The sequence below is a fragment of the Streptopelia decaocto genome (assembly GCF_964273445.1).
Source record: "Streptopelia decaocto genome assembly, chromosome: 5".
In the NCBI taxonomy this organism is placed as follows: domain Eukaryota; kingdom Metazoa; phylum Chordata; class Aves; order Columbiformes; family Columbidae; genus Streptopelia; species Streptopelia decaocto.
Window position 1 is genome coordinate 29,468,937 of NC_138659.1, and position 27,141 is coordinate 29,496,077.

The window sequence follows — 27,141 nt, forward strand, 5'->3', positions numbered from 1 at the left end:
ATGGGACATAAAAGTGTATTCTATGGGGTAAGTTAGATGTTCACATTACAGAAGACATCTTTGGTGCTCCACACTCACCTCAGTGGAATTGCTCCATTTTCACTGGTGTACAGAATCCACTCGAGATGTGAAGAGTGGAAGTTTCATGAAGCAACATCCAGGCCTTCTAAAGGAATCTGCTATAAAGCCCCAGAGAGAAGCAGCACTGCCTTACCACATCAGACTCTCCCAATAAAAAGACAAACTGCGGAGAAACAACAAGGGATTGTGGCACAGCCAGCCCACAGAGGCACAGAGAAGTGAATGACGAGGAGGCAGCCCAGAGTCAGAAATCCTCAACATAACTAATCAGAGAGCACCTAGAGCATCTCAGAAAATACATCAAACTTCTAAGCTGCTCATGTTGTGGGGAAAAAAGGTTTGAAGCCAGTTGGATTTCAGTCTTTCCAGAGAGCATGTGGTAGATTTAACTGAATATGTAAAAATCCCTAACTTTAATCCAATTGTCTTAGAGTTGGATGAAAGATTATTAATTTTCTAGTAATTTCCACCAATTAAAAAGCCCCCACAGAGCAATTTCTTTTTAAAACCTGCCTTTTCCCATTTACTTAAATGTAGTAGAGAGGAATTGGTGGTATTGACAAGTATTTGTCTTGTCTCTACCGATCTCAATCTCTACCAATTCATTCCTTATCTTCTGAAGAGAACCGAATCAATGTTAGAAAACAGGTACATACTGTTTGTGGTCATTACTGATGTTAACAATTTAGTTCATGTAAATGAAAACAGTCAAGTTTCTATTAGTGGCATACAGAGGTTGTGCAGATTTGTTTTATTTTCAAAACTCATGAACAGTAACATAGCCCTAATTTAAACATCTGTTTCAAAACCTTCAATAAAAGTGTCAACATTTCCATGTTTCATTTGGAGATGGGTGGAAAGAGACAGCTGGGGTTGTACAAGAACTAATGCTGATCCTACTTAAAGCTTGGCAGAAAAGCATCAGCTTTTAACTATAGAAACAAATTATTAAACCAACAGAGCTGACTGAATAAACTGAAGATCACATCGTACTGTTTAATACAAACAGTATGGAGCATGTATATGCTACCATTATTTACATGATGTAACAGGTGAAATTAAACTTTTTTGTTGTCGTAAATCGGAGAAAAGTAACACTGCATGTATGCTAAATTACTCTTGAAAGCTCAACCTAGAATACTATCTACACAAAATTGTCATTAGCAGCCCCAGCTTTGGCAAGAAAGTGTAAAGAAGTGTTCACCACTCAGTTCCACCTGTCCATTGCTGCTACAGGTACTTATTTTTTCCTAAGCTGCTAATGCTATTTATTAATATTGCTCTGATCATGGATTAGCAGTTTCAACCATTTAGATTTAACCAACATAACAGAGTCTTGGCTGAGTGATCTGTAGAGCTAGAAATGAGCCAGGCTGCCAAGAACCTCAAAGAATAAAAGCCTGTAATGGACACAACTATAACACAATCAGTCCTGCTCTCAGGCTTCCTTGAATGTGCACCCAGCAGGGAAATATCTGATGACATTAATTAATGCACATCACAACTACATAATGAATCCAAGTAAACCTCCAGCAATTCAGGAGAGTTACAATCCAAAAATTACTTAAATCTCACTTTTGGTAAGTGACACTGTCAGAGTTAATCATTTAAATAACAATGTTAATAATCCATTAGTAGCCTTGGTTTTAGAAAGGAAAATAAACCCCGTACTAAAACAAAAAGTTTCAGTCCTTTTATCCTATTAGAATATTGTGCACTGCAATTTAGCACATTCTTCAGTTTCCCAGCCACAGTACTTAGGATGTAAGAATGCAATACCCATCAAGTTTGTGGAGCAAGTATGTTGAATAGAACAGAGTCCTATTACTGGATGTGAAATGCCACGGTGCAAACCAGAAGTATACAAAATTGTTTAACTACAAATTCTATATACATATATATATGTGACTTAGGCAGTTCTTACCTGCAGCATATTATATCTGTCTGGTCATCTATGTTCCAAATGAAGCAACTACTTAAAAGAATTACTAGTATGACCAGAGAACAAAGAACGTAAGATATTTGTGGATCTTACCTTGTTTAGTCTAATCAAATTAAGGCTGAGAAGAAACATAGCTGGTGTTTATAAGTATCTATGATCGCATTTAATTGATAGAACTTCTCACAAATGTGTTAACTTTTTAAAATCCTTAAAGGATACTGAGAACAGGGGCTTTCAATAAGACTGTATTTCCTCCTCTATTTTAAGACAGGAGTTCCAATAGGACTGCTTGTGACAGGAAGGGCCAAACTCCTTTACCAAGACTTACTGATCTTCTGAGCGTTTGTCCATACTACATTAAGTGTTTGTATTTTGGCTTTGACACATGAAAAACATGGACTAGTAAAAACAGCCACTGGAAGTCCATGCAGCAGCAATACAACTCACTTTGCACAGTGACTTCAATTTTGGAATCGTGACTTGATAGGGAGCACAAGGAGATCCCAGGGATTTTTATCCTGCTTCCTGTTACTGTTAAAATCAGTTTGCTGGCATATGAGGAAAATAAAAATACCTGGCTTTCCTGGATTGCTTTCTGAAGTGGTTCTAGATCCTTATTACGCTTGGTCACAGCTTTTCTGGCAAGGGCTGCTTCTCGTTGACCTCAGCATATCAACTTTTCTTTGGATATAAAAAGCAGTTGAGACACTGTACTCACTCAGGGAAATGCTATATAGTATTTCAGGAGCTGGCTGGGTGGATTTTTTTTTCTTTTTTTAATTCCATAGGGCAGCAGGAGTGTGGAGACACTGACTTGCCTTTGATACAGCAATCAGGAATGACTAACAAGATTGTTGTACAGCTCCTCCCTTGGGTGAGCCACTAATTTCAGGGGAACCAAACAAGCACAGGACAGTTATACCTTCTAGACCCAAGGGGAGCAACAGTAAGCCTCTACTCGCACTCTTTACGTAACACAACAATTAACTGGAGGAGCCAGAAGGAAACAAATTGTGCCATCGAATAGCCCATTGCCGAGCAATGTGAGAAATGAAGAGCTGAGATCCTGTGCTTCGTGAGGTTAGCGGCGCCATTTGCCCAGTTTGCATGCCAAACAGAAAGTGAAAATATTAATAGCCAGGTTCTATAGGATTTGTTCAATAAGCACTATAGTAAGAACTATTGATGTCTTCTGCAAAGGAAGACTAGTATTTACTGACTGGAAAAGGAAAATTGTCTCTTATTGGTATTTACACAGCCTGTCCATGTCCCATATTTTTTAGGTCTAGCATATGAATTCAAGTGCACAGAATTTCACCCTGAATCATAGTAAATTTCACTGCTAAGATAAAACCTGTTGTATCCCTAAAGTGTGTTACCAATGAGTCAGACTAATGAGATGCACACACTAGAAAGGAATGGAGTGCATTTATTTATTTTACTGACTTCAGTTCATGAGCTGTTGGTTGTCTAGTCACCCCTCTGGACCTTCTTAAAAGCTTCATTAACCATATAAACTAATAAAGGGGACCAGGAAAACCTGTCAGCATGAGAGCTGCCACAACCACTACAACTTGGAGCTCTGAAAAGTAGATCTCTATGGGACTGATGCTGTTGAAGTCAGGGATCCGCCAGGGATTGCTTTTCAAATGCAAGGCTGACCAGATCTTCACATTCTTCTGTTCTTCTCCAATCATCTGAGTTTAGTGTCTTTCCCTTCCATTGTACATTCCACCCTTTCTGCCAGCTGATACTACAGATACCATCCCGTCACACATGCTATTCTCTCAAACCCCTGTCTATAAAGTACTTGCTACTGGATAATCCTGTCAGCCAGACACACAAGTAGTCATAAAGTATGTAAGCGCCAAGTGGTGAAATAACACCATCTGTCGCGACAGGATGAGAGACCTGACAATTAACCAGACTAGTACTTTTTAAAATCAGTCAGTTGTCCATGAATAGAGCAAAGCCCTTAACAGGGCTACGGACTTCACTCCTTTAGCTCAGTAGCATCCAGATATACAGCTCCTGTAGTCACAATTCAAGAATGCATCATCACATTAGAGAAACCAAGTCATTGGGGAGTGGCACAAGCATCTCAAGGGCTTAAAGATTTGGTGGGTTTTCTAGGACTAAAATACTTTGAAAGACTCAAGGGTTATAGGCCAAGAATAATATTTTTTTTTTAAAAAAAGAAAGTATGTTGAGGATCATACAGCTTTAACTAAAGGCCAAGGAAATTAAGGTTTGGAAACCACTGTCATTTTCTTCTCTCAACAAAAACTAAATACCAGCCAGTTACACCCAGTATATTAAATAGATTAACACAAAGCATGACTCATTAATATAGCAGGTTTAGTTTATGCAAACATAGGGCTAGTAGCACCTACAAAGAAGTAGTGCTGATTCTTGGCCAAATACAAGTCCCCTCCAGGCTGCTAATTTCTTTTGGAACAGGCCCTCCAACAAAAATAATCCACAACTAATAGCAGATTATCCAGTCAAGACAATGGTCTCCTCCAGGCTCGAAGCACAACTATACAGGGTTGAGAATTTCACGGCACACTGATAGCTGTGCTGGATTCATTTACTGCACTATGCATCCATCTAAGGGACGCTTTCCCCCCGTGCTTGGATTTTTGACAAGCAGACATGGATACTGTTCTGAGCATTTACTAAAAATACTAGAACTACCACATGTAAGAATTAGAACACTGATACTCTCACTTGATTATCATCATGATACATATCACACAACTTCAGCACTGCTTGTGACGCTTGGACTGAAGGTCATACTGAGAATAGGCGTGAATACTAGGAAAAGGACATACAAATGAAGATAAAGCTTCCACCCTATAAAGGGTAAATGGAAGTGAGTACACACAGGATAAAGGTGGTAAGAAAAACACTGGAGACCAAACCCCAGTTAGAGAGTCTGTTACTTCCATAACAAAGTAAACGAGTCAGGACACAAAACCAACCCAAAACCACAACATCTGTTCAACACACCACAAACAGGCTTCATGAAGTTTTCAGCACAGATAACACAAAAAAGGCTAGGGGAAGGGTGGAATAGTAATACCCTCTTGACATCAGAAAGCCTGCTCAAAAGCAGAGTATCACCGCATGGCAGAAAGGAGAAACAGTTATGACGTGGCTTGCCTTACTCTTCCAACAGCTTGAGGTTATCCTAAAGCTTGATGTTGGGGAGACTAAAAAAGGTTCTTTAGAAATACAGGTTTTCATAGACTTGTTAACTCCCCCACCAAATGACTTCTAGTTTCTATAGCACCTAAGCAACCTTCAGGAGACCAAAATATCCTTCTTATCCCAACTTCATGAACGTCTGTTTTATTTCCTTGTATTTCAGTAGAGATATAGTAGGTGACTGAGTATCTGCTTCCTTCTCCCAAACAGCCTTTATTAAATAATAAAGTGGTTTTTAAAACATAGCTTTGACGCACATTTTTGATTAGAAAAATATTCTTTTTTGCGAATCCTGGATTAGACAGATGTTAATGCTCCCTCATATTTTGAAGTAATTCCACATGCTATTTTCTGAAACATATACTCTGTTACCTCTCCGTAAGAAAATACAAGCATTCATACCAGTCCTATAGTTCTGCATTTTGAACATGAAAACAGTTGGAAAAGTTTAGTTTGCTATACATATATATATATACACACCTCTAAATACACAAGATACTGCAATTCCTCAATTTAACACTATTCCTCTCACCTGAAGATGGTTACAAAAAATAGACCTAGTTGCCATATTTTTTTTTTAAACAAGTTGGACTATGGTTACAAGATTCTGGATTACAAAATGCTCAATTCCATTAGCTTTTAAACTAACAGGTATTTTAAGGATGATACGTTTTTGAAGTCATGTAGATTATAGCATCTGCCATCATAACAAAAGATAAGAGAAAGCTAAAAACCAACTTTACACTTTTTACTTAAAAACCACATAAGAAATGCAATACAGAACATACTGAAATGGGAATTTTTTGAACAATATATAGTGTTAACAATAAGCATAAGCAGTAAGCAGCAATTTTTTTCATTTTGTGATACTGCCCCAGCAATTGTTTAGTTCCTTGTAGATTTATGACTACAATTGACAGTGTATGAAAGAGATCTACAGTTGAAAAACTGACTCGAACAGTATCTCCCAGAAGTTCTATTCCTTTGTGTAACAGAAATGGGATTCTTCTTGTGCTCATTAGAAAGTTACCGTAAATTAAATCCCAAATTCCATATTGTTTACTGCAGAAAATCACATATATGAAGATAACACTGCTATTTCTTAAGCTACCTAACAGAGCAGGTAACTATTAAATTTCCACAGGCAAAAGGCTGACAGCAAATCTTACATATTTTCTTAGGAAAACAAAATGAAAAACTCTGAAATGTAGTTAGAGCACTGTATTATGTTTTTAAACTCAAGTAATAAAGCACACCTGCAAAGCATTTCTTTCACTGAAATCATGCTGCAATCAAGGGAACCAGCCCTATTACTGTATTATAAAACTAGACTATTAGAGGGCTCTCCATTTTCCTATGCACCTTTTAACTCTAAAAGACAAATAACTCATATCTGTGTTCAAAAAAGACTCAATTCAAGCATATGAAAGTTTATGGGCAACCCTATCCCATTTTGTGTCTTAAGCAAACTTTCCTTTAGCTAGGACCTGGGCTTTTCCTTCTTCTTCATAAGAGTAAAGTTCAGCCTTTGAAAACAATGAATACTTGAGATTGGCATGATCTTTAAACACCTGCACTAGACAAATGCTTTTACAGTGTTCATGTGCACCCTTCCACTCAAGCACAGATCTACTCCCTAGGGTTTTAAGCTGTCACATCAGTACCACCCATCTTTGGGCTAAGCCTCATTTGCAGAACACAGCCCATAGCACTTTCTAGGGAGAAGCGCAAAGTCCAAGCTCACAGAATCATTTAGGTTGGAAGGAACCTCTTTGGATTGTGTAGTCTAACACTCCTGCTCAAACATGGTCAGGTACAGGAGACTGCCCAGGCCAATGTCTACTCAGGTTTTGAGTATCTCCAGGAATGGTGACTTCTCAACCTCTCTGGGAAACCTGTTGTGATGTTTGACCAGCCTTCACAGTAAAAAGGTGTTTCCTTCTGTTCAGATGGAATCCCCTGTGTTTTAGTTTGTGTCCACTGCCACTTAGTCCTGTCACTGAGAGCTGCTGAGAAGGTCTTGGCTCCCCTGTCTTCATTCCCTCCCATCAGGTATTTATATGTAGTGAGTTGCTCCTCAGGGAGCAGGACTTTGCATTCCCCCTTGCTGAACTTTGTGAGAATCCTCTGTCCAATTCTCCATCCTATTGAGGTCCCTTCAAAAGGCGGCACATCATGTGGTGTTACCAAATGATTCACAAACTTGCTGACGATGCACTCCATCCCATAATCCAGGTCATTAACAAAGATACTGAATAGTACTGGCCCCAGGATTGAGCCCTAGGGTACACCACTACTGACTTGCCTACAACTGGACTTTGTGCCACTGATTATACCCCTCCCTGTGCCCATTCATTTGGGGAGTTTTTAACTGACCTCACTTTCCACTTATCTAACCTGTACTTCAGCAATCTACTACAGTCAAGCTAAACAACATGGCTGTTCTACTGTCACCCACAAAGCTAGTCACCTCACTGCAGAACGCAATCAGGTTGGTCATGCACTATTTCCCCTTTGTAAATCTATGCTGACTACTGCTGATCACCTTGTCCTTCCTGTGTTTGGAAATGCTTCCCAGGAAGATTTTTTCCATCACATTCCCAAAGACTGAGGGGAAGCTGACTGGCCTGTAGCTCCTCAAATCTTTCTTCTTTTTCTTTTTCAAGATAGGGGGGATATTTGCTCTTTTCCAGTCTACCAGAACATCTCATCTCCATGACCATTCAAAGATAAAATTAATAGTGGCCTTGCAATGGCATTAGCCAGCTCCCTCAGCACTAGGTGTGCACCCTTATCTGGTCCTCCACTGCTGAGGTTCCAGACTTCCCTTCTGGTTTCAGGGGCCTGGAATTCCTGAAGGCTTGTTTTATTAGTAGAGACTGATGCAAAGAAGGCATTGAGTACCTCAGCTTTCTCCATGTCATTTGTCACCAGCTTCCCTGCCCCGTATGACAGTAGGCCCACCATTTGCTGTTTCTGTATTTGTAGAATCCTTCTTTCTGTTCTCCCTGAAGGCTGAGGAACTATCCTGTAGCAAATGGCTACTCTAGCTCCTCAAGCCACATGCCCTCTGCTAGACTTGCAATGCAGTCCTGATACATTCTGGGGCAATAAAGAAAATGTTTTAATTGCACTGGGGACCAATTCAGGAGTCCAAGCTAGTTTTCCCTATGCTTATGCTTTGTGCAGTGGAAGGCAACATACCAAAACAATGTATTTCATGTTTTGCTCTTTAAAATATTTATACATTTGTGTATTTCTATTACTATCTCCAATTTCCATATAAATAGGTAATGCTATAGATATGATAGGGATAGAAGAAACAAAGTACTTGGAGGCCCAAGTACTGTATAAGAAATATGCACTGACTTAGTAAAAACTGACTACATTTTACATTAGGCAAAATAATGAATAAACTTTTCTGATTAGGAAGATGTAAAATAAAATGAATAGTTTTCCCTGTAAATTTTACTGCAGAAGTCACCTGTATGACTTGTACTTAACTCTTTTCTTCTCATGCAGCATTACAGTATTTCCCCCCCATCCCACAAAACAAAAAAAACAAATATTCCACTAGTTGTTACAGATTGCACTTTTAAAGCACAGACTTGCCAGTCCTTCTGCATTTCCAGTGTCCTATTTAAACAGTTGTGATACACAGTCTTCATTTTATGAAACTGGAAGATTTCGCCTAAGTACTTCTTTTGATGCTGGAGAAATGTTATCAGGGAAAATTACTTCAAACTCTATAATTAAGTCTCCACGTTGGTCAGGATTTTTGGGAAATGGCAAACCATATCCTATAATTCTTCTTCTCATCCCAGGCTTCACAACTTCATTTACTGTCATGGGTATGGTTCTTCCTTCTATTGTTGGCACATTGATAGAGCTGCCACACAAAGCCTAAAGAAAAATCATATAATCAGAAAAGAAAATTGGTTAGAATTTGATTTGTAACTACAACTGAATTTGGATCATTTAGAAAAAGACTAGCATTCTAAACAGTATTTCCACTGTACACTACTGGGGTGTCATAATTCAAATACAGTGTTCCTCTCCTAAAAAGGGAAGGCTTCAATTTGTCATTGAATATCATCAAATTTTCCAGACTTGTGCACTGAAAGGTAATTGAGCTTATATATCCTTCAAAAACTTGGTCAAATAAGAAGATAGTTGAGCACAGAATGAACTCTTCACTCATGCTCCTCTAGAGATGCCCAGCTTCTCAGTTTCCATTGGAAATATAGAGTCCCCTTCCATTTTTCGTTTGCTTACATTGCACAGGGGTTTACTCTATTACCCTGTCTACCTATATTGTTTCAGATTTCAGAACAGCACTGAAGTGTCTATAAGCAGAGGCAAATCAATTTCACAGCTGTCTTAGGTGAATATTTGTGATGTTTAAACAAAAACAAACAGCTATTTTAGTGCATCAAAATTAAAACATCACAGACCTTCTCCTGCTTTATCCAACAGTTTATTTTCATTAAGAGGATCTTTGATAATAACATTTTGATTCCTCCAGTTTAATCTGATTCAGCACACTTAGTCTATACTGATAATGTCCAATTTATGTAACAATGCAATAAGCCTAAATAGGCTTTTATCTATCAAGGAACTATATTACCCAGATCAACATTAAATAGTCTTTTCTCCCTCCTTGATCCTATATTTGGGGCACTTCACCTCAATTCAGGTGTATTTTTAGTTAAGAATATGTTAAGAAGAGAGTTCATAATGTACACAAAGAGCCTACAATGCAAGCAAGAGTTTATTTATCTACCTAATGCTACTTGAAAAGAAAAAAAGACACCCCCCACACAGCTACATTGTATTTTATATTATGATTATGTAAAAGCTTCAGACTCTTAAGAACTCTGCTCAGTTGTCTTTCTGATTTTTCCTTTTGAAAGGCAATATGTTTTGACTTGGAACAGAATTTTTAAAAGCTATACCACTTTTGTTGTTATATATAGCTACTATAACACCTGTTCACAATACTTTATCCTCATGAAATCAATCTCTGTGTACTTTGAAAAAGGCAGACTTAGAATTTATTGGCAGTGAAAATATTTAAGACATTTCTATTTTTTCTTACAGAAGTAGCAATCATATCAAAGCAGTAAGGAGCACACTATATTGGATGCATTTGTTAATGGTATTTGTATTTGTTATTTCAGCCCACTATATATTTAGCTACAAAGGTAAAGTATGAAGATTTAAGATCTAACAACCTTTACTCTTACCCTTCCACCCTTATTCTCTTTCACCTCTGTAATAAACAGCTTTAAATAATACTCCATTTATATGAAAACATCTAATGCTTCCACTATAAATAAGCCACAATTTGACTTTACACTAGAGAAACTCTATTTAAAAAAAATGAAACTTTACTGCTGCCATACAGCTTGTGCAGCTAGCCATTCTATCATATTGTAACAAGTTTAAACACTTACAAGTTCTACCAAAAGCAAAACTTACCTCCCTTAAACTGATCTTAACAGGATAGATAATATTTGATCCATCTCTCTTGAAGTGAGAGTGAGGTTTATCTTTGATGATAAAAACAATATCAGCTGGAATTGTGTTGGGTGTTTCATCACCTTCTTTTGGAAAAGTGATTTTTGTGCCTTCTTTCCACCCTCTTTTTATCTCAATAGTAAGAATTTTGTCTTCTGTTCGGACACTTCTGCCATCGGGGTTAAGCCTTTTACGTGAAATCCTCATCCTTTTTGTGCAGCCATGATAGATCTCTTCCAATGACACTTTAAGTTCATGGATTACAGGGGGATCTTGTTTACGACGTAACTGGCTACCAACTGTATTCCTTTCCCTAGGAAAACCATTCATACTAAAACTAGTGAAGGATCCAAATGGATCACCATCCACCTCCATATCTTCAGTGTCTCTGCCACCAGGCATCCGCCTTCCAAAGAAGATCTCAAAAGGATTTGTGCCACCAAAGAAAGCTGCAAATGTAGCATGTGGGTCACCATGGAAGGAGTACCGGAAGGTACCACCCTGTCCATCAGGTCCTCCAGCTCCTCCTTTCAGACCTAAATAAGACAAATAAGCAAGGTTAAAAACAAGTATTAGCATAAGCCTTCCTATTGTGTAGAGTGTAAAGATAATAGAACCGGTGAGTTGACAAGGTCTTTGCAGTAGAGTGAAAGGTCCTCTTTTCAATGAGAACTCACCATCAGACCATGCAGTACCAACTAGCAAATCAATAGCTTGAACAGCAACAAAGTTTCTGAAGCTTTTCTTTATTTAGAAGAACAAGTGTTCTGACACTGTCAATTTTATTTCATATGATTGAAGCCAGTTATTCCAAGAATTAGCATTTTAAAACAGCAGACAGCTCTGCCTGACTTGATCTTTTCTTGTTCTGCAAAGCCTGTTGGGAGTTGCATCCCTCTTCAAGATCACTTCTGGGGAAAGTTATGCAGTATCATATGCAACATTTTCCATAGTCTCCATACATAGCTTTAACCCCGTGTTAATTAGCTTTCTCTCTGTTTTCCTGCAATTCAGTTTGAGTAAAAGGTAATGTGCCAATAACCAAGCAGCCATATGCTTACTTAATGTTAAATTCAGAATCCCAAACTTATCACATCTTATGTTCCTGTGATATAAAATAGGTGAGAAACCTGGGAACTCTCTTCAATCCAGCTACAAATGCAAATAGCCTGGAAGTTCCTAAGACCTATTTGGGCACAAAAATCTTGTATATGCTGTCACCAGGTCTGTACGGGGGGGGGGTGTGGGGTGTGGAAATAATCAGACTGTTCTCTCATATTTGTTCTTTTTCTTCTACCTTCCACAAGGAGAGATCTACATTTCATTCCTTCCTTACAATTCTCACTGGACAGTCCCTTTAACTTCTTGCTCTCCCATTCCAAACCCAGCTAAAATCTACTTTCTTAAACGCCTCTTTCCCAATAGGCTCCTTCTAAATATTTCCTCATAATAGTGCTCTCCTGCACTGACCATTCCAGGATACCTTCTCAAATCTTTAAGATAGAAGACTGAAAGTCTTCTTAAGAGACTTTTATTTCTAAACGTACAATGTTCTGGGTTTTTGGTTGTGTTTTTTTTTTCCAGTCTCACAGGAGCTCAGCACTACAACTGCTATCCTACTTCCACAGCCATACAAACATGAAGGCATGCACTAATGAAGCATACATTTCTCCAAATCTGACAGCTTGGGGGGCTTTCTTTGACTCAGTGTTTTATAGCTTCTACGTGTAAGCTTAATACTGGTTACCAACACTAATCAAGTAAGACAACAGAATGAGAACACTTTCCCCACCTTAATACCAGGACCATATAAAAAGTACTTGGCAACATCTAGTGCATCCTTCTGTCCTAGTACTGCTAATGTCAAACAAGCAGATGAGTGGACTCAATCTGCGATAGCAGAAGGACACCTCCTGGAATAGCTAGTCAAAAGTTGTTATTGAAGGTACATCAAGTTCCTGGCTGTAGAAACACTGAGGTTTCCTCCTTCCTTCCTTCCACCCCACCCCCCGCCTTTCCCTTACAACTACGAGTTATACTCTCAGAGCTTAGAGAGCAACTGAGGAATCAGGAGGTATTTCCAGATTCAGCATTCTAAAAATTCGTACTTTGGTTTAATATTATGCCCCAAATAAATGGAAATCTACATTTTGAACTTCTGCCTTCAACTATGCAATACTAGGGTCCCAAAGGCTGCATTGCTTTATATGCTTTACTTCAATCTCTTTGGTAAAAGTGACTAAAATGGTATTTTGGGAAAGTAGTTAGGATGAGCTGCTGCACAGGATTCTATGTAAATAGGTTTATAATGATATACAGAAAGAAGGCAGGGGGTGAGGAGGCAGAAGTGTAAGAAGGCAAAACAGCCAAGAGGCAACCAAGGTCTCTGGTACCCACAAAAACACTTTCTTCCTAGAAGGTTTCGGTAACAGCACTAAAGCTTTGAACACAAGCAAAGGAACAAAAGACCGAAAAACCCTGTATCCTCTGTAGAAGCTGAAGGTCTTCTACATGAATTTATGGAATTTAACAATTATATTAAGTCCTACAGATAACAGAGGACCAAATTTTACCATGCATTCATTAGAATCCACAATTTTTCCCAAAATACTGCTATTTAAGTGTCCTCCTTTATATTAGTAAAAACCATGACCATGAGCAAATGGACCTACTTGTCACAGCAGAAGCAATTATTCCATGAGGAATTTCTGGTACCGTATATTTAAGGGGAGGGACATTAATGACTTTCTGTTGCTCAATCATAAGACTCTAAATTGTGTTGGGTCAAAAATAAAAAAAAAAGCCATCCTCTCCAGATAACCATTTTAGGATAAATATGACATTTCTGAGGCCTCATTCTCTTGGCATGTTATCACTGTTTACAATTAAAGCTAAAAAATTGTTCTGGTATTTCATGACATCAGCCAAATTCTTTCCTCTCCAGGCAGGAAGCCAAGGCCAACTACAAAATGGACACCTGGGCTTCTACTCAGAAGGACTGTCCTACCTAGAGCAAGCAGACTGCCATTTAGCAAAAATTTAAGAAAAAAATACATCTCTTTTCAACTGCACCTCAAGTGCTAGGGCAGGGGAAGACAGCAGTAAGAGATCCCAGAAAGTTATTTATGGATAATACAAACATTTGCAATACAGTAACTTTTTGCCTGTTAGGTATATGTAGTTTAAAAAAAAAAAACCCACACAACAAAACACAACAACTAACCAAAACACACCAAACCCCACAAACAAACAACCCATACACATTACAGTAAGAAATTAAACCTAGATCAGCATTAAAACAGTGCAATATATTTTACATTTAAAAAGCTGATGAGTCAAGCTTCCAAGCAGCACAAATACATTGCCTAAAAATCAACACGATGTTTTTGTGTATAATCTATATTTATTTTGCTTCAAGCAGCATAATGAAAGTGACTGATCAGAGTGTAACAGAGACATACATACCTTCCTCCCCAAACTGATCATAAATGTCTCTCTTTTTGGGATCACTCAGCACTTCATAGGCTTCTGCAATCTCTTTGAATTTTTCCTCTGCGTGGGGAGATTTGTTCTTATCTGGATGCCATTTAAGCGCTTGTTTTCTGTAAGCCTTTTTGATATCCTCATCAGAAGCACCCTTTTCAATTCCCAGGATAGAATAATAATCCTTCCCCATCCTGAGTGTTGGAGGAATTCAGATCTTCCTTGCTATAAAGCAAGCAGTGTCCAGTGTCTTAGCAATGAGATGCTAGAAAAGGAAAAATAAAAATCAAATTTGGAATTCAAACAAACAGAACTGTTACAAATCAACAAACTCACTCCCTGGTACATTAAAGAAACACGAGACAGCTTCTCCGTATTTCATTCCTTCCCCTGTTGCTCATTTATAAATAATTATACGCACTGGACAAGACACAGCCCACTCTAAAGTCCTCCCATCCACAGTACGTGTCACCGCTCTTTCTAGAACGACAAATAATACACGACGTCACTTCCCTGACTGCCCAGTTGAACTGTCTGCGCAGCTTTCACTCTCACACCCAAGCATGCGTGCGCACACACACGCAGAAAATGCTCAACTTTTATTTGATCCCTCCTCAAGCAATTACAAAGTCTAAAGGTTTAATAGTGCGATACAACGCCTTTCACCACCAGGGCTGAAGGCAGTCAGCTCTAAAACATAATTGCCCCAACAGAAACACAGTAGCCCTTATAAACTACAACATTTTACTTCAGTTTCTATAGGGACAGCTGTACATGTAACTGTTTTCCAAATATATCAACATGGACTTGTACCCTTTCCAGCAAAGACTACATAGTATTTTACAGCCAAGTTAATACAAAGTTTCAGAAAGCATAATTTCATTTCTTTAAAAATAAAGGCACCCTCAACCACAGCTGACTGCAGCCATGTACTATTAAGTAGTAACAAACCAAATCGGAGCAAAAATTACCACTCAGTTACCCACAACTCAAGCCACTCAATTAAAGCAGAAGGAAACTGGGTTTTCCCCCCCTGCCCCTTCTACACAAGAGGCAATATCAAGACTGTTACACAAGTATGGCAACATAGCAAGCAAATGGCTTTCATCTGATGAGATATTACTAACAGAAAAATACCTGGTTCCTACACATTTGTTTTATAATACGTAGTGCAAATTTTACTAGTGAAGTATTTCTCATGCTCTGCAGAGGGATAGTATGAAGTTCAGCCTGCATAGTTTCCTTTGGCTCTTGACTAAGAGCTATAGGTCAAGAAATTATCCTTGTCAGTATGGTGATAAACTTCAAGACTGATTAGTATAGATTGAAAAATGCTCCTCTCTGGAACAAAGTATTAAAATATGCCAGTTTTGGTCACATCTAGAAGGTACCTGGATGAAGACACCTGTAGATTCAATTGACTTTCTCCTAGTGATACAGAAGTTTAACCGAGCAGCCAAAGGAACATCAAACTCAAGAGGAAAACACTAACCATCTGATTCAGGAAACATTGTATTTGAAGTTGTTTTCCAAACCTGCTCTAACTTTAAAGGGGGCTGATCAGAAGAGACAAAGTTTCTCCTTAATCAAGGAGTACTAGAAAAATATTAGAGACTTACAAAAAAAACAAACAAAACACACACACACACCTGTGTCATCCCCCTATTCCTCACATCATATCTATTACAATTTCTGCACTAGAATTGGCCAGATTCTCTCAATATATCCAGAATGTGCTCAAATATTTTATTTTTAAACTCCCCTTGGCATAGGGGTGGGAAAGATGAAGACAGAACAGTAAAAGCATGAGATTCCACCACAATATTTGAGAAAGCAAGAACTTCTGCGTATCTATAGTTCTTAGTTCAAATGTCACATTGGCCAGAGGCTGCTGAAAGAAGGAATCAGCTCTCCTTGTCACCAAGTCTCTCAGAACTTACTTGCATTTTTGGAACACTGGGAGCCACAAGGTTACAGAATCAATTATCTTTACAGCTGGAGAAGGAAATTGTTGCTCAACTCCACACGAAATAACACTAGTCTTTTAGTAAATACCCTTTTAATCTTTCTTTTAAAAGTGCTGCTTTTAAAAATTTACTATTAGTATTTAAGACAATTTTTTGTAGACTCATGTCCTAAATTTAGCACTTTCTCCACAACAGAATTCTGAAAGCATAGCTTGAATTAAAGCACAACTTCAGTAAATTTCATATGAAATTTATAATAACCCTGACTAGGAAGCTACTTACACAAGTTTTAGTGGGGAACTTTACCACACTCATGAAACAGTTGCAAATCCAAACCCAGCAGTTACAATAACTCCGCACTACAACAGCAAACAAACTTCATCACTATTGACAGAATAAGACTTAGAGCAGTCTGAAATTCTCCTGCAAAATTTGCAGTAGAAGGAGTTACTATGCTCAGCTGTGCTCCCATGGCATGGGGCTTGAGCAACCTCTGGTCGGGCCATAACTTACATTCCTTGAAGTATTCCCAGCAGTGAGTGTGTGAGGAGGACCCTGTAATATTCGTGTCACTGTGTTGCCATATAACAGAACTGTCAGAAGAGCAATAATAGCTCAGACTAGTTTCAGGACTGTAATTTTCAATACATTTTTCAAAACTGCTGATTGATTGAAGTGGCAGAAGGTGCATATGGTAGTTTAAAAAACAAAGTAAAAGAAATTTCCCCATTTGAGAATATTTTATTAAACACCTCAAAAGAATAAACACCTTAAAAGAATACTCCAGGAGCTGCAAATTAGCAATGCTTAGCGCTCCCCTCTTCTGCCCTATTTTGTAAAACATAATATTTAACTTCCCAGTTTTCATTAAAAGACCAAATAGTCATGATTTCTTCTTAAATCAAAAGTTTCTTCCTCTCAAATGGTCAAAAGTTACAGAAGAAATTCTGGTAACAACAAAGAAGTCACAACGGAATTTTTGCTGACAATCACAGTGAGCAAGTGTTCAGGCATCTTTTCTCTCCCTACAGAGGGGAATGTGCTATTCTGGCATTAGTATTAAGTTATACCCTAATTAGGTAAGTTATTCTTTAAAAATGAAATTACTTAAGATTCTGAGTGAAATGTTCAGCAATGACTACATTAATTCTGCTTCCTGCCCTGCATGCAATCTTCATGTCAGAACTAATTTACAGTCTGGAATCTCTTATCTAAGAGCTGATGGGATAACTGGAGCAATAGATTGGAGAAATACGACTTAGAATTAGTGAATACTTTTTAAAAATTAAAATACTAGTGTCCATGAGATTAACATCTAGTGATCAATGCTAATGATCATTTGAGTACATCTGATCACACCAGCACTTCTTCAGACAGGGAAATCCATCTTGTGTGATAAGTTTTTAGAATCTTCCAAACTTCTAGTATTAGAGTTAAATCACAGCTGCTAGATTTTTAGAACTCTGACTATTTGATCTTTGCAAGGCTTTACTGCTCATTTTGTTACTTTAACCCATGTTCCTCTTCAGAGTTACTAACAAAAGAAAGGAAAATCCTTCATGTATTCCCCACAAGGGAATTGTAGTAGGGCATTGTAGTTGTTTCAAATAAGCACAGAAAACAAAACAGCTTTTAAGAACAGGAACTACATATTTCGTTTTACTGCTATAGTCTTCTCCATTACCATATATACCTAGAAGCAGAAGTATTTAAAAAAAAAAAAAAACAACCAAAACTCGGCTAAACCGTGAGAAGATTCCACTTCCAATACAGTAGGAGAGGTCTTATAGAGGGATATGGGTAGATTAGAGTGTTGAGCAATCATCATCGAAATTAAATTTTACAAGAGCAAGTGCTGGATTCCCTACCTGGGACAGGGTAATCCTGGCTATACATACAAATTGAGGGATGAGAGGCTGCAGATTGGCCCCATGGAAAGAGAATTGCGGGTTTGGGTTTATGGCAAGTTTAATAAGTCAACAGTGTGTGGTGGGAGCCAAAAGGGCCAAACATGTCCCGGAGTACATCAAGCACAGCACAGCCAGCTGGTTGAGGGAGGTGGCTGTCCCCTCTACGCTGCACTGCTGTGGTCCCACCTCGACTACTGTGTGCAGTTTTGGGTGCCTCAATATAAGGAGGACATCAAACTATTAGTGTGTCCAGAGGAAGGCAACTATTATAAGATGGTGAAAGGCCTTGAGGACAAGACTTAGGAGGAGCAGCTGAGGTCACTTGGTTTGTTCGGCTTGGAGAAGGCTGAGGGATGACCTCATCACAGTCTACAACTTCCTCTGGGGGGGCAGCGGAGAGGGAGGTGCTGATGATCTCTCTCTGGTGACCAGCGACAGGACATAATAGAACAGAATAAAGCTGCATCAGAGGAAGTTCAGATTGGACATGAGGAAAAGGTACTTCACTATGAGGGTGGTTGGTCAATGGAACAAAGTCCCCAGGGAAAAGCGGTCACGGCTTCAAGCCTTCCTCATTCTACCACACCACCCTTCCCCTGAATGATATATCACGTTATGGATGAACTATCTATATCATCACTTCTTTGTTTACAAGGTCTCCAAATACAACAGCTGCATTCCATTTCAGAGACAGAGAAAGAACTTTTTTATCATCACTGTAGCATCAAATGGTATCTATGACGCTTTTGCTTATAGTCAATTCTGTAAACCAATTTTCTGCCAAACCAGGCAGTCTCAGATGTGTCTTCCTGTTCTTTTAAGCCACCTTAAGGTACACATTACGCACTGAGAAAGTTAGCAGCCTGTATTTGTTCAGAGCTTCCTTCCAGCAGGGTTATTTGTTACAGTGCAAGTTACAAAAACAAATACATCAAATGGGAATTTCAGTTTAAGCTTTTTAAAGTTAACTGGGTGGAAAAAAAATAATTAAAAAAAAAAAAATCAGTGCATCTTCAGCTGTAACAAATTACTCAAAAGCCAAATAGACAATTTATTAAAATATTTTATTAATTCTCAGGAAGACTGAATAAAATTTGGAAACCATACAGAACTTGCCCACTCTTATCTACAGAAGATTTTGTGTTCTTTGATCAGAAACAAGAAAGTGACATTCACTTCTGTAATACCAGACTTCCTCTTTTAACCTAAAAGTGTTTATGGAATTTGCAGTAGGAAGCTGAAAATTGTTCCTACAACAGTTCACCTTCACTTCTGAGACTGAGTTCGACTACTCATATTCAGCATTCCATTTGAGTTAGTGTTTCAGCGAAATAATTGGTGTTTTAAAGTATCTTTCCCATTATTCTCTCTAAACAACCATAATTTAACTCACAGACATATGAACAGGTGCTACACATCATAAGTTGGGCAGAATAGTGGGGAGCAAGGTCGTCTCACTTCTAGGTCTTTAAAATAGTTGCATTGATACTATTAACAATAAATTAATTATATGAACTTTGAATTAATTGCATTTTTTAAAAGAAGCCTTCATAAGAACAACTGAAATAAGTTACAGCTAAGGAAATGTTCACAGTAATAGTTACACAGAACTCAAACTCTAGATCAATCATAAATAGCACCAGGATAATGTTATTTTAAGGAAAAGCTTCTAAGCAGAACAGCATTATTATTCTTTGAAGTATCTGTAGTTGAATAAAAATGTTCATTATTTCCTTTCAATTAAGCCATTTCTTCTGTATTCCTCACCTATTAAACCTCAGAAACAAAACTGAAAAAGACAAGACGAGATCACAGAACAAGTTAAAGAGCAAACAAAACCACAAAGGCAAATTCCAAACAGATCACAACTATAAATATACATGTGCATGTAAATGTCAAGGCAGAGGAGCCAAATCCCTAACCAGAAAAAGCTCTTTCACAATTAACTATCATAATATTTGCAAACCCACATTAATGAATGGAATAAACTGTCATTTGTCTACAGTGGTTTGAAGAAAGCACATCCCTACACGAAAGTAAAATTTCCTATAAGATCATCCATTATTTTCCCAGAGAAAAAAAATCTGACAATGACTTTTCTTTCCACCATCTTTAACTGTATGTAGTTGTTGACAGAGCTACATTTATACTTTTGGACTGTGAACACGACCTTGTACAAGCAAACCCCACCAAATAATTCATTAAACAGAGTTTCACTACAGAAATATTCAGTAGCTGGTCTCAAATATAGAAATAAATTTTAGAGTTTACAACAGAGGCCTCAATAGTTCATATATTTTATATATATATCTATATATATCTCTCTAATAGAAAATGCAAAGTTAAACCTGCAGAACATAACAGTTCTTTCTAATCCTTCAATGGCCCTAAAAGAAAAGCTCCATTTAGTCACACATTTCATACCCCAATTTATCAATTTTTCAGTTCTCTGCAGAAATATGTTGCTACCATGGAAGAAGTTAAAAGTTCATTGTACATAAGGATCCTTGGGGCTGATTTTATATCTAAATAATCACGCAAAGTGAGATACCACATAAAAACTTCAAAAAATGAGGAAATCATAAAGCTACAATAGACAATGACACTAACTTTGTTAAACAACATACTTGAGCTACTAAGCACATTTATTTTCTATTTTCATACTGTAGATATTGTGTCTTTGAGACACTCTACTTGTAAGAGATTCAAATTGAAACACACCTTGAAGTATTTACCACTTTGTGTACTACATACATTGTAATTTATTTCCTGATGCACATGCAACAGGGCCATTTAATGCAATTCCACTGACACTCAAAGCTTACATTAAAAAGTCTTGTTGACTTTTTGATTAGTTCACAGATTAAAATGGAGGAAATGTAGTGGAATAGGTATAGTCATGCTTTACAAAAATATCTGGCTTCCATTAGAGATACAGCTAAGTCACTGTGAAACAGTACTTCATAGGACACACACCTGCTATACTTTCTATATTTAAAAGTCAATAGTATTGTCCAGAAAAAACTGGTCTGATTATTTTTGGTTCAAGAAAATATATTAAACAAAAAAAACAGAATACAAAGTTACCAAAGACAAGTTAATTATATTTAAGTTATACCAACCCTTGCACCAACAAAAATATTTTATATCGGATTGGCAGTACTGCTTCAAAATAATGTTTATAATATTACTGGAATACACAGGAAGTTATGCTCCTGCCAACAGGCCAAAGAACATGTTTTTAAGGTCTTCTGTGGGAATGCTTACTTTAAACATGTATTCCAGAGTCGACAAGAATATACAGCTCAAATTCAAATGTTAAATCTCAAAATGCATACTGCTATCACTCAGAAATATAGTGTTACCACTTCTGAACTTTCCAAATTAATTTTTAAGCCTATGATTCATGCAGCCTTCAATTCTATTTGGCAACAAGACAGAAGGCACTGTTACCCATTTTTTTTATAAGCTTTTTCTTGCTGCTTTTGTAACAATAGACCAAAAGCTAGAAACACTATGCACAACTGAAAATGCCCATCATATTTTCACTTTAAAACTTACTATTGTTTATTATATATTAATTTCTACAGTTAGGTTCTTCTCTTCAGAAATTGTTCCCACTATATATATTATGCCCTACATAGAAGTACCTACAATACTAGAAAATCAACTGATCTAAATCTCAAGTAGATTTTATATTAAACAAGTTTACAACTATCTTCAAAAACATGACTAGGACACTAGTCACGCATGTACATGGATCCTTCATCACAACATAGCAAACTAATATATCATTAACATAAAGAATTGCTTTCTCATAGCCGATTCCTGTCTACTAAGTCACAATCTCTATTATGTGAGCTGAAGAACAAAAATACACTTGGAAGAATTTTCCAAATTTAACTTTCCATGCCTGAGAGGGAATGAACACCATCTTGCAAGTAGGCAAAGTGTTTAGGACTCACCTGTGATGTCCTGCACTGATGAAAACACAACTAACCCCCCCTTACATCACAATGGTGTGATTAGCTCCTTCAGTCAAGTACCAGACTGCACTTCGAAAAAAGGAAACATCTGAAAGCATGGCCAGAGAAAGAAACACGCACACAAAGCATTTTCATCTCCAGATTAAGGCTTCACTCTTCTGAAAGAATAGAAATTCCATAAGTCCTTTTTAATTCCTTACTTAGATTCAGTGACCATTTCAATTCGCACCCACATAAATTTCTGTAAACACGCTCTTCTTCAAAATTAGTTGTTTGGTCAAACAGGAGAAATGCCAATCACACAAAACATTTAACATTACTGACTATGCCTATTTACCACACTCACTGTTACAAACTGCAAGTAGTTAATGACATTGTTGCCATACACACTTCTGTAAACACCTACATAAAAAGGGGTACTGTATTGGCAGGAGGAATATCTTCTCACTGTTGTTACCAAAAAAATCAAATTAATAAGGAAGCTCAAGTACTGTTTTCTCCAAGAAAGTGTTCTGTTTTGACAGGTTCTGCACAATTTACTATTAAGTTATCAGTCTGAGGCAAAGAAAGCAGTTCAAAGTTCTTCCTTTCAATTTTGCGTATGATAAACCTGGATTTTTGTCCCAACCCCTTTTGGCTCAGGAATTTATCCAAGACTAAAGGAATTCTGTCCTGAAACAGCCCCTGGTCAAATGTGGAGTTAAGATTTAATTTATCACACTGTAGCAACCAGATTTCTCCCATGCCACCAACCTTCCCATGTTGCTTGTATAACAAGTAAATATGTTTATATAATGAGCAGTTCAAGGCTTCATAACTGTTCACTGTTTCCCCTTAAACACTAGTTGCTTTTTATTTTATTGTATTAACACTTAAGTTTTATAGCCTTTCTGGTAATTGTTTTAAGAAACAACATACTACTGCAATACAAGTCTTTCAGATTCTCAAGTGCTAACATACTCAGATGCTGAATATGTTTTCAATATTGTCACACGGGAGTATTTTATTGGTTATACATGTGACACAGGCTTCCATGTTACACTTTTCTCAGTATGAATATTATTCCACATAACAAAACAGACATTGCTTAAAAAAAAGGTAAAAGTAGTACTGCTTAATTCTGAAAAGTGTAAAAAAGAATATAAGACTGCTTGGTAGCCAGGACAAAAAAAAAGGACATTAAGTGTAAGAAGTTCCTAGGAAAGGAATAGAGAACAAAACAGAAAACATTATATTAGTATCATGTGAACAATATAGCACCTATATACATGTAACTACCCCTACATTTATGCAGTCCTAAAATTACATTTGGCCCTTTGAAGGTAACCTCAAGGCTGATGTGGCCCCGGTGAAAATGAGTTTGACATGCCTGATCTACACCATGACACTGCACAGTTCTGTTCCCTCTGTCACGGAGGCATCCCATAAATCAATTTAAGCAGGTGATAAGCTCCATACAGACTTGATTCTAACCAGAACTGTTTAAGAGAAAAAACAACTAGAAACAGGGTTTATCCAAAATTCAGTCAGGACTCTGCCAACATTTAATAAACTGCAGGTTAAATATACCAATTGGGGATATTACTACTGTACAACCACACAAGAATAAGGATCCACAGTCTGCACACCCTCACTCACAAAAGAGGCCTCTTTCACTCACACGTACCCAGAAGAAATAACTGCTTGCCAGGGGGCCAAGGGCTCACTCAAGGATATATCCAGAATAAAATAATCACCAAGGAGAAGGTGAGGGCTCTCAGTCCTGGAAAATCTCCTGAGATGGCATCCAACCCTAAGGGCAGGGCTCTGTTCACAGACCCACTGCTCTGAGAAGACCACTCCACGGCGATCTTCAGCAGGGCCGTTTTACAGCCTGGTCGGATCTGGCTGTGGTAACCCCGAGCATGGCCCAGAAGCTTCTCTGGGCCTGGAAACCTACTTGGCTGAGGACCCTGTCTATGGACTGAGGGTCCCACCCCTCCCGCTCCACCAGCCAGGCGGGGCAGAGGAGGTCACCATGAGTAACAGCGCCCCGGGGCGGGGGGGACGTGACTGTTGGCACCGACTAAGGACAGGCACAATGGGGCACAAAAGGTGCTAAAGAGCCATTAACTGCCCTATTGAAAGCCCCGGATCTCGTGGTGGGGGCGGGGGGGGTAGGGGTGGTGTAATTGCCATAGCGTCAACTCAAAACCAAGTATAATGCTTTTAAAAAAAAATGTTCAGAGAAGGACCACAAAAGATGATCGAAGATATGAAAATGCTTCCACGTGAGAAACAACAGAGAAGGCTTGAGTTTTTCAGCCTAAGACAGACAAAAAGAAGTCACAGACATCTATAAACGATGGAGAAAGAAGACATGAACTGGTCATGGTTGACTCCCATCTAAGCCGGAGCTACTACGTGAACTTAGTAGATGACAGTTTAAAAAATAAAATTCTGAAGTTCTACAAGTGATAGAATATCCTGCCAAAGGACACTGGCAATTCAAAAATGGTTTCAGCTGGACACCGAAAAAATACCATAGAAGGCATCCACTGAAAGTTTCTCGACACAGAAGCCAGAGCAGGAGTTCCCTGAGCTGCAAATATCGAGAAGCCAGAAAGGTGGAAGAGGACCAAGCCTCCAAACAGTTGGAGCTGGACAAACAGTTCAGCACTCTCTAGATGAGCATCCTCAGTCAATTAATGAAGATCTCAATATAATGCAATTCGGCCACTTCCATATCCTAAAGAATGAACACTTTCTAACACAAAAGCTTAAAATGCGAGCATTGGCACCATGTAATCAACTTCAGTGACAGACAAAATGCTGTCCAAATGCGTTTAGCCAAGCACTGAAGGTCTGCTCCAACTAACACATTAGAAGTGTTTGGATTAGAAGAAAACTGTTTGGGTACTCTCTATTCCAGCATGCTTCCTTGTCATATAACTGGAGTTTTGTCTTCTATATTTAAAAACAAACAAACAAACACTCAACTAATTTATTAGTACTGTCAGAGACAAGCTTTTTCATTTGAGGTTTATTGAGGTAGGGTTTTTGTTGTTGTTGGTTTTGGTTTTTTGTTTGTTTCTAATGTACATACATGAGAGGCATGTTACTTAAAACTGACTTGAAATTACAATCCACAGTACCACTTGCAAGCATACTGCTTTCTCTTGCAGTCCAGCCACCTCCCCATCTGTTCCTATGAAACGAAGTATCAGTTGACTATAGGCTCTCAGACAATTCACACATACAAACTATTGTAATCTTCCTACCTGCAGATCTATTTAACAAACTCTGGAAAACAAGCAATTCTAAGCATTTCTGTATTGTTTTTCATCTAAGGGAAATAAAGAGGTAGAACACCCATTCTTGCAAATTAATTAATAAAATATGCTTTGCTGAGACATCCTGCCTGGGCCTATTACATTGGCAAGATGATTGTTTCCTCCATGTTGCTTACAATAAAATATTTTTTTTAAAACAGGTGTTTAGTAACAGTTGCAAAAATGTCTCTCATACTCCTGTTTTCAATAAAAGTGAGGCTTAACTTGATGTTAGCACTTGATGGATTCAGACCCACTCTTGCAGCACAGAAGTGGCAGAAATTTCCCTACAAGTATAGAGGCAGAATAGCCCGCTCATATGCTAGTCCTTCCCAGTCCAGCATTCTCCAACCCACGGAGCAGGGCCAGCTGGCACAAACCAAAGTAACATTTGCTGTGGGCTAGCTGGGACTGGACACAAGGCCAGGCAGCTCAGACCCTGGGAACTGCGATTGGCTGCCTACCAGTTCTTCCACCAAATGAATCCTGGTGTAGGAGAACTTCGGTGACCTAATAGTAGTGCTATGTACTGATTAACAGGAAAGGGACAATGGAAAAATAGTGCTAGTTTCCACAATAACCCTTGCTGACTTTCCTTCAAGAAACTGGAACGGAAAAAGATTTTTTTAAAGGCACTTAAAATGCATTTATTTCAATATCCTACATAAAGCTAGTTATCACAACTACCTTATCTCCCAGGAAACATTAGAATGGGCAGAATGTTCCATTTAATTTGTATTTCAACAGTAGTTGCATACAACAACTCTTCTTTTAGCCTTTCACCTGCAGAACAGGGAGGGTATTTGCCACCTATAACAATTAATTGTTTTTTACCTCAACTATGGTAGCAATTCCTTCCTCACAGCAAAGGAATCCTAAGGGGTTTCCTCCCCCAAACAATATAATTAACAACCTGTTGTCTCTAGTAAAGAGGCAGCAGCAGAGAATTTAGGGTATCTGTAGAATAAAGACAGTCTTTACAGGTTAGCTTTTGCTAAAAATCTCTGGGAAGCTGGTACTAGCATGACTCAGATGTGACCTGATCTGAACCTGAAGTCTTTCTTTCCAATGGTTCTCAGCATATCATTTAAGTATTTTGGTTCATTCAAAAAACAAAACAAAAAAGAAAACCCAAACCGCCACCACAAACAGAACCCCCCAAAAACCCAAACAAAACAAAACCAAACCACAAAAAACAACCAAACAACAAAAACAAAGCAAAACCAACACCAAAAAAACACAGAACCAAAACCATAATTACAGAAATATTTTCCTAACAGTGAAGATAGTCTAAACCTTTGTACTGAAGACCAACAGACTCATCTAGAGTTATACCACTACTACGGTCTTGTTCCATAACTAAGGATCAGAGAGACATATCTGCAAGTCATTTTTTTCTTCTTGCAAAAGTATTAGATATTTTTTCCTGACATAGTTAAATAGCTATCAGTAAATGGAACAGTTGAGAGAAAAAACCTTAATAAACATGACACTGATCATAGTTACAGATAACATGTAAGAGAGAGAAGATGCCTACACAATCCCTATCCACACTCTTTTTTCTTCTCATAAGGACAAAAATTAATAGTTTCCAGTAGAAAATAAACTATTTTCTCAGTCTTGATGAAGAGAGGAGTGTAAAACAAGTAAATCCACTTGGAAAAATGACTCAGCTGCATTGTATTGTTTTTAATTGCTGTTACACTCAAACAACAAACTGAAGGTTATTAG

At 38.0% G+C, this 27,141-nt stretch overlaps 1 protein-coding gene across 3 annotated transcripts in view; it reads right to left on the minus strand.

The window, feature by feature from the left end:
* Positions 1-5,426: 5,426 nt before the first annotated feature.
* The window catches only part of DNAJB4 (DnaJ heat shock protein family (Hsp40) member B4), a 28,552-nt gene continuing 6,837 nt past the window's right edge, over positions 5,427-27,141 (minus strand). For 2 of the 3 annotated variants that reach the window (XM_082054119.1, XM_082054121.1), the window contains exons 2-4: positions 14,219-14,501; positions 10,715-11,289; positions 5,427-9,136 (exon numbers count right to left, since the gene is read on the minus strand). In XM_082054119.1, the coding sequence (XP_081910245.1) occupies positions 8,903-9,136; positions 10,715-11,289; positions 14,219-14,429 (1,020 nt within the window). In that variant the 5' untranslated portion in view covers positions 14,430-14,501 and the 3' untranslated portion in view covers positions 5,427-8,902. Of the gene's footprint in view, positions 9,137-10,714; positions 11,290-14,218; positions 14,502-14,657; positions 14,677-27,141 lie in introns of those variants that run through there. The other variant, XM_082054120.1, reaches the window with a different exon arrangement.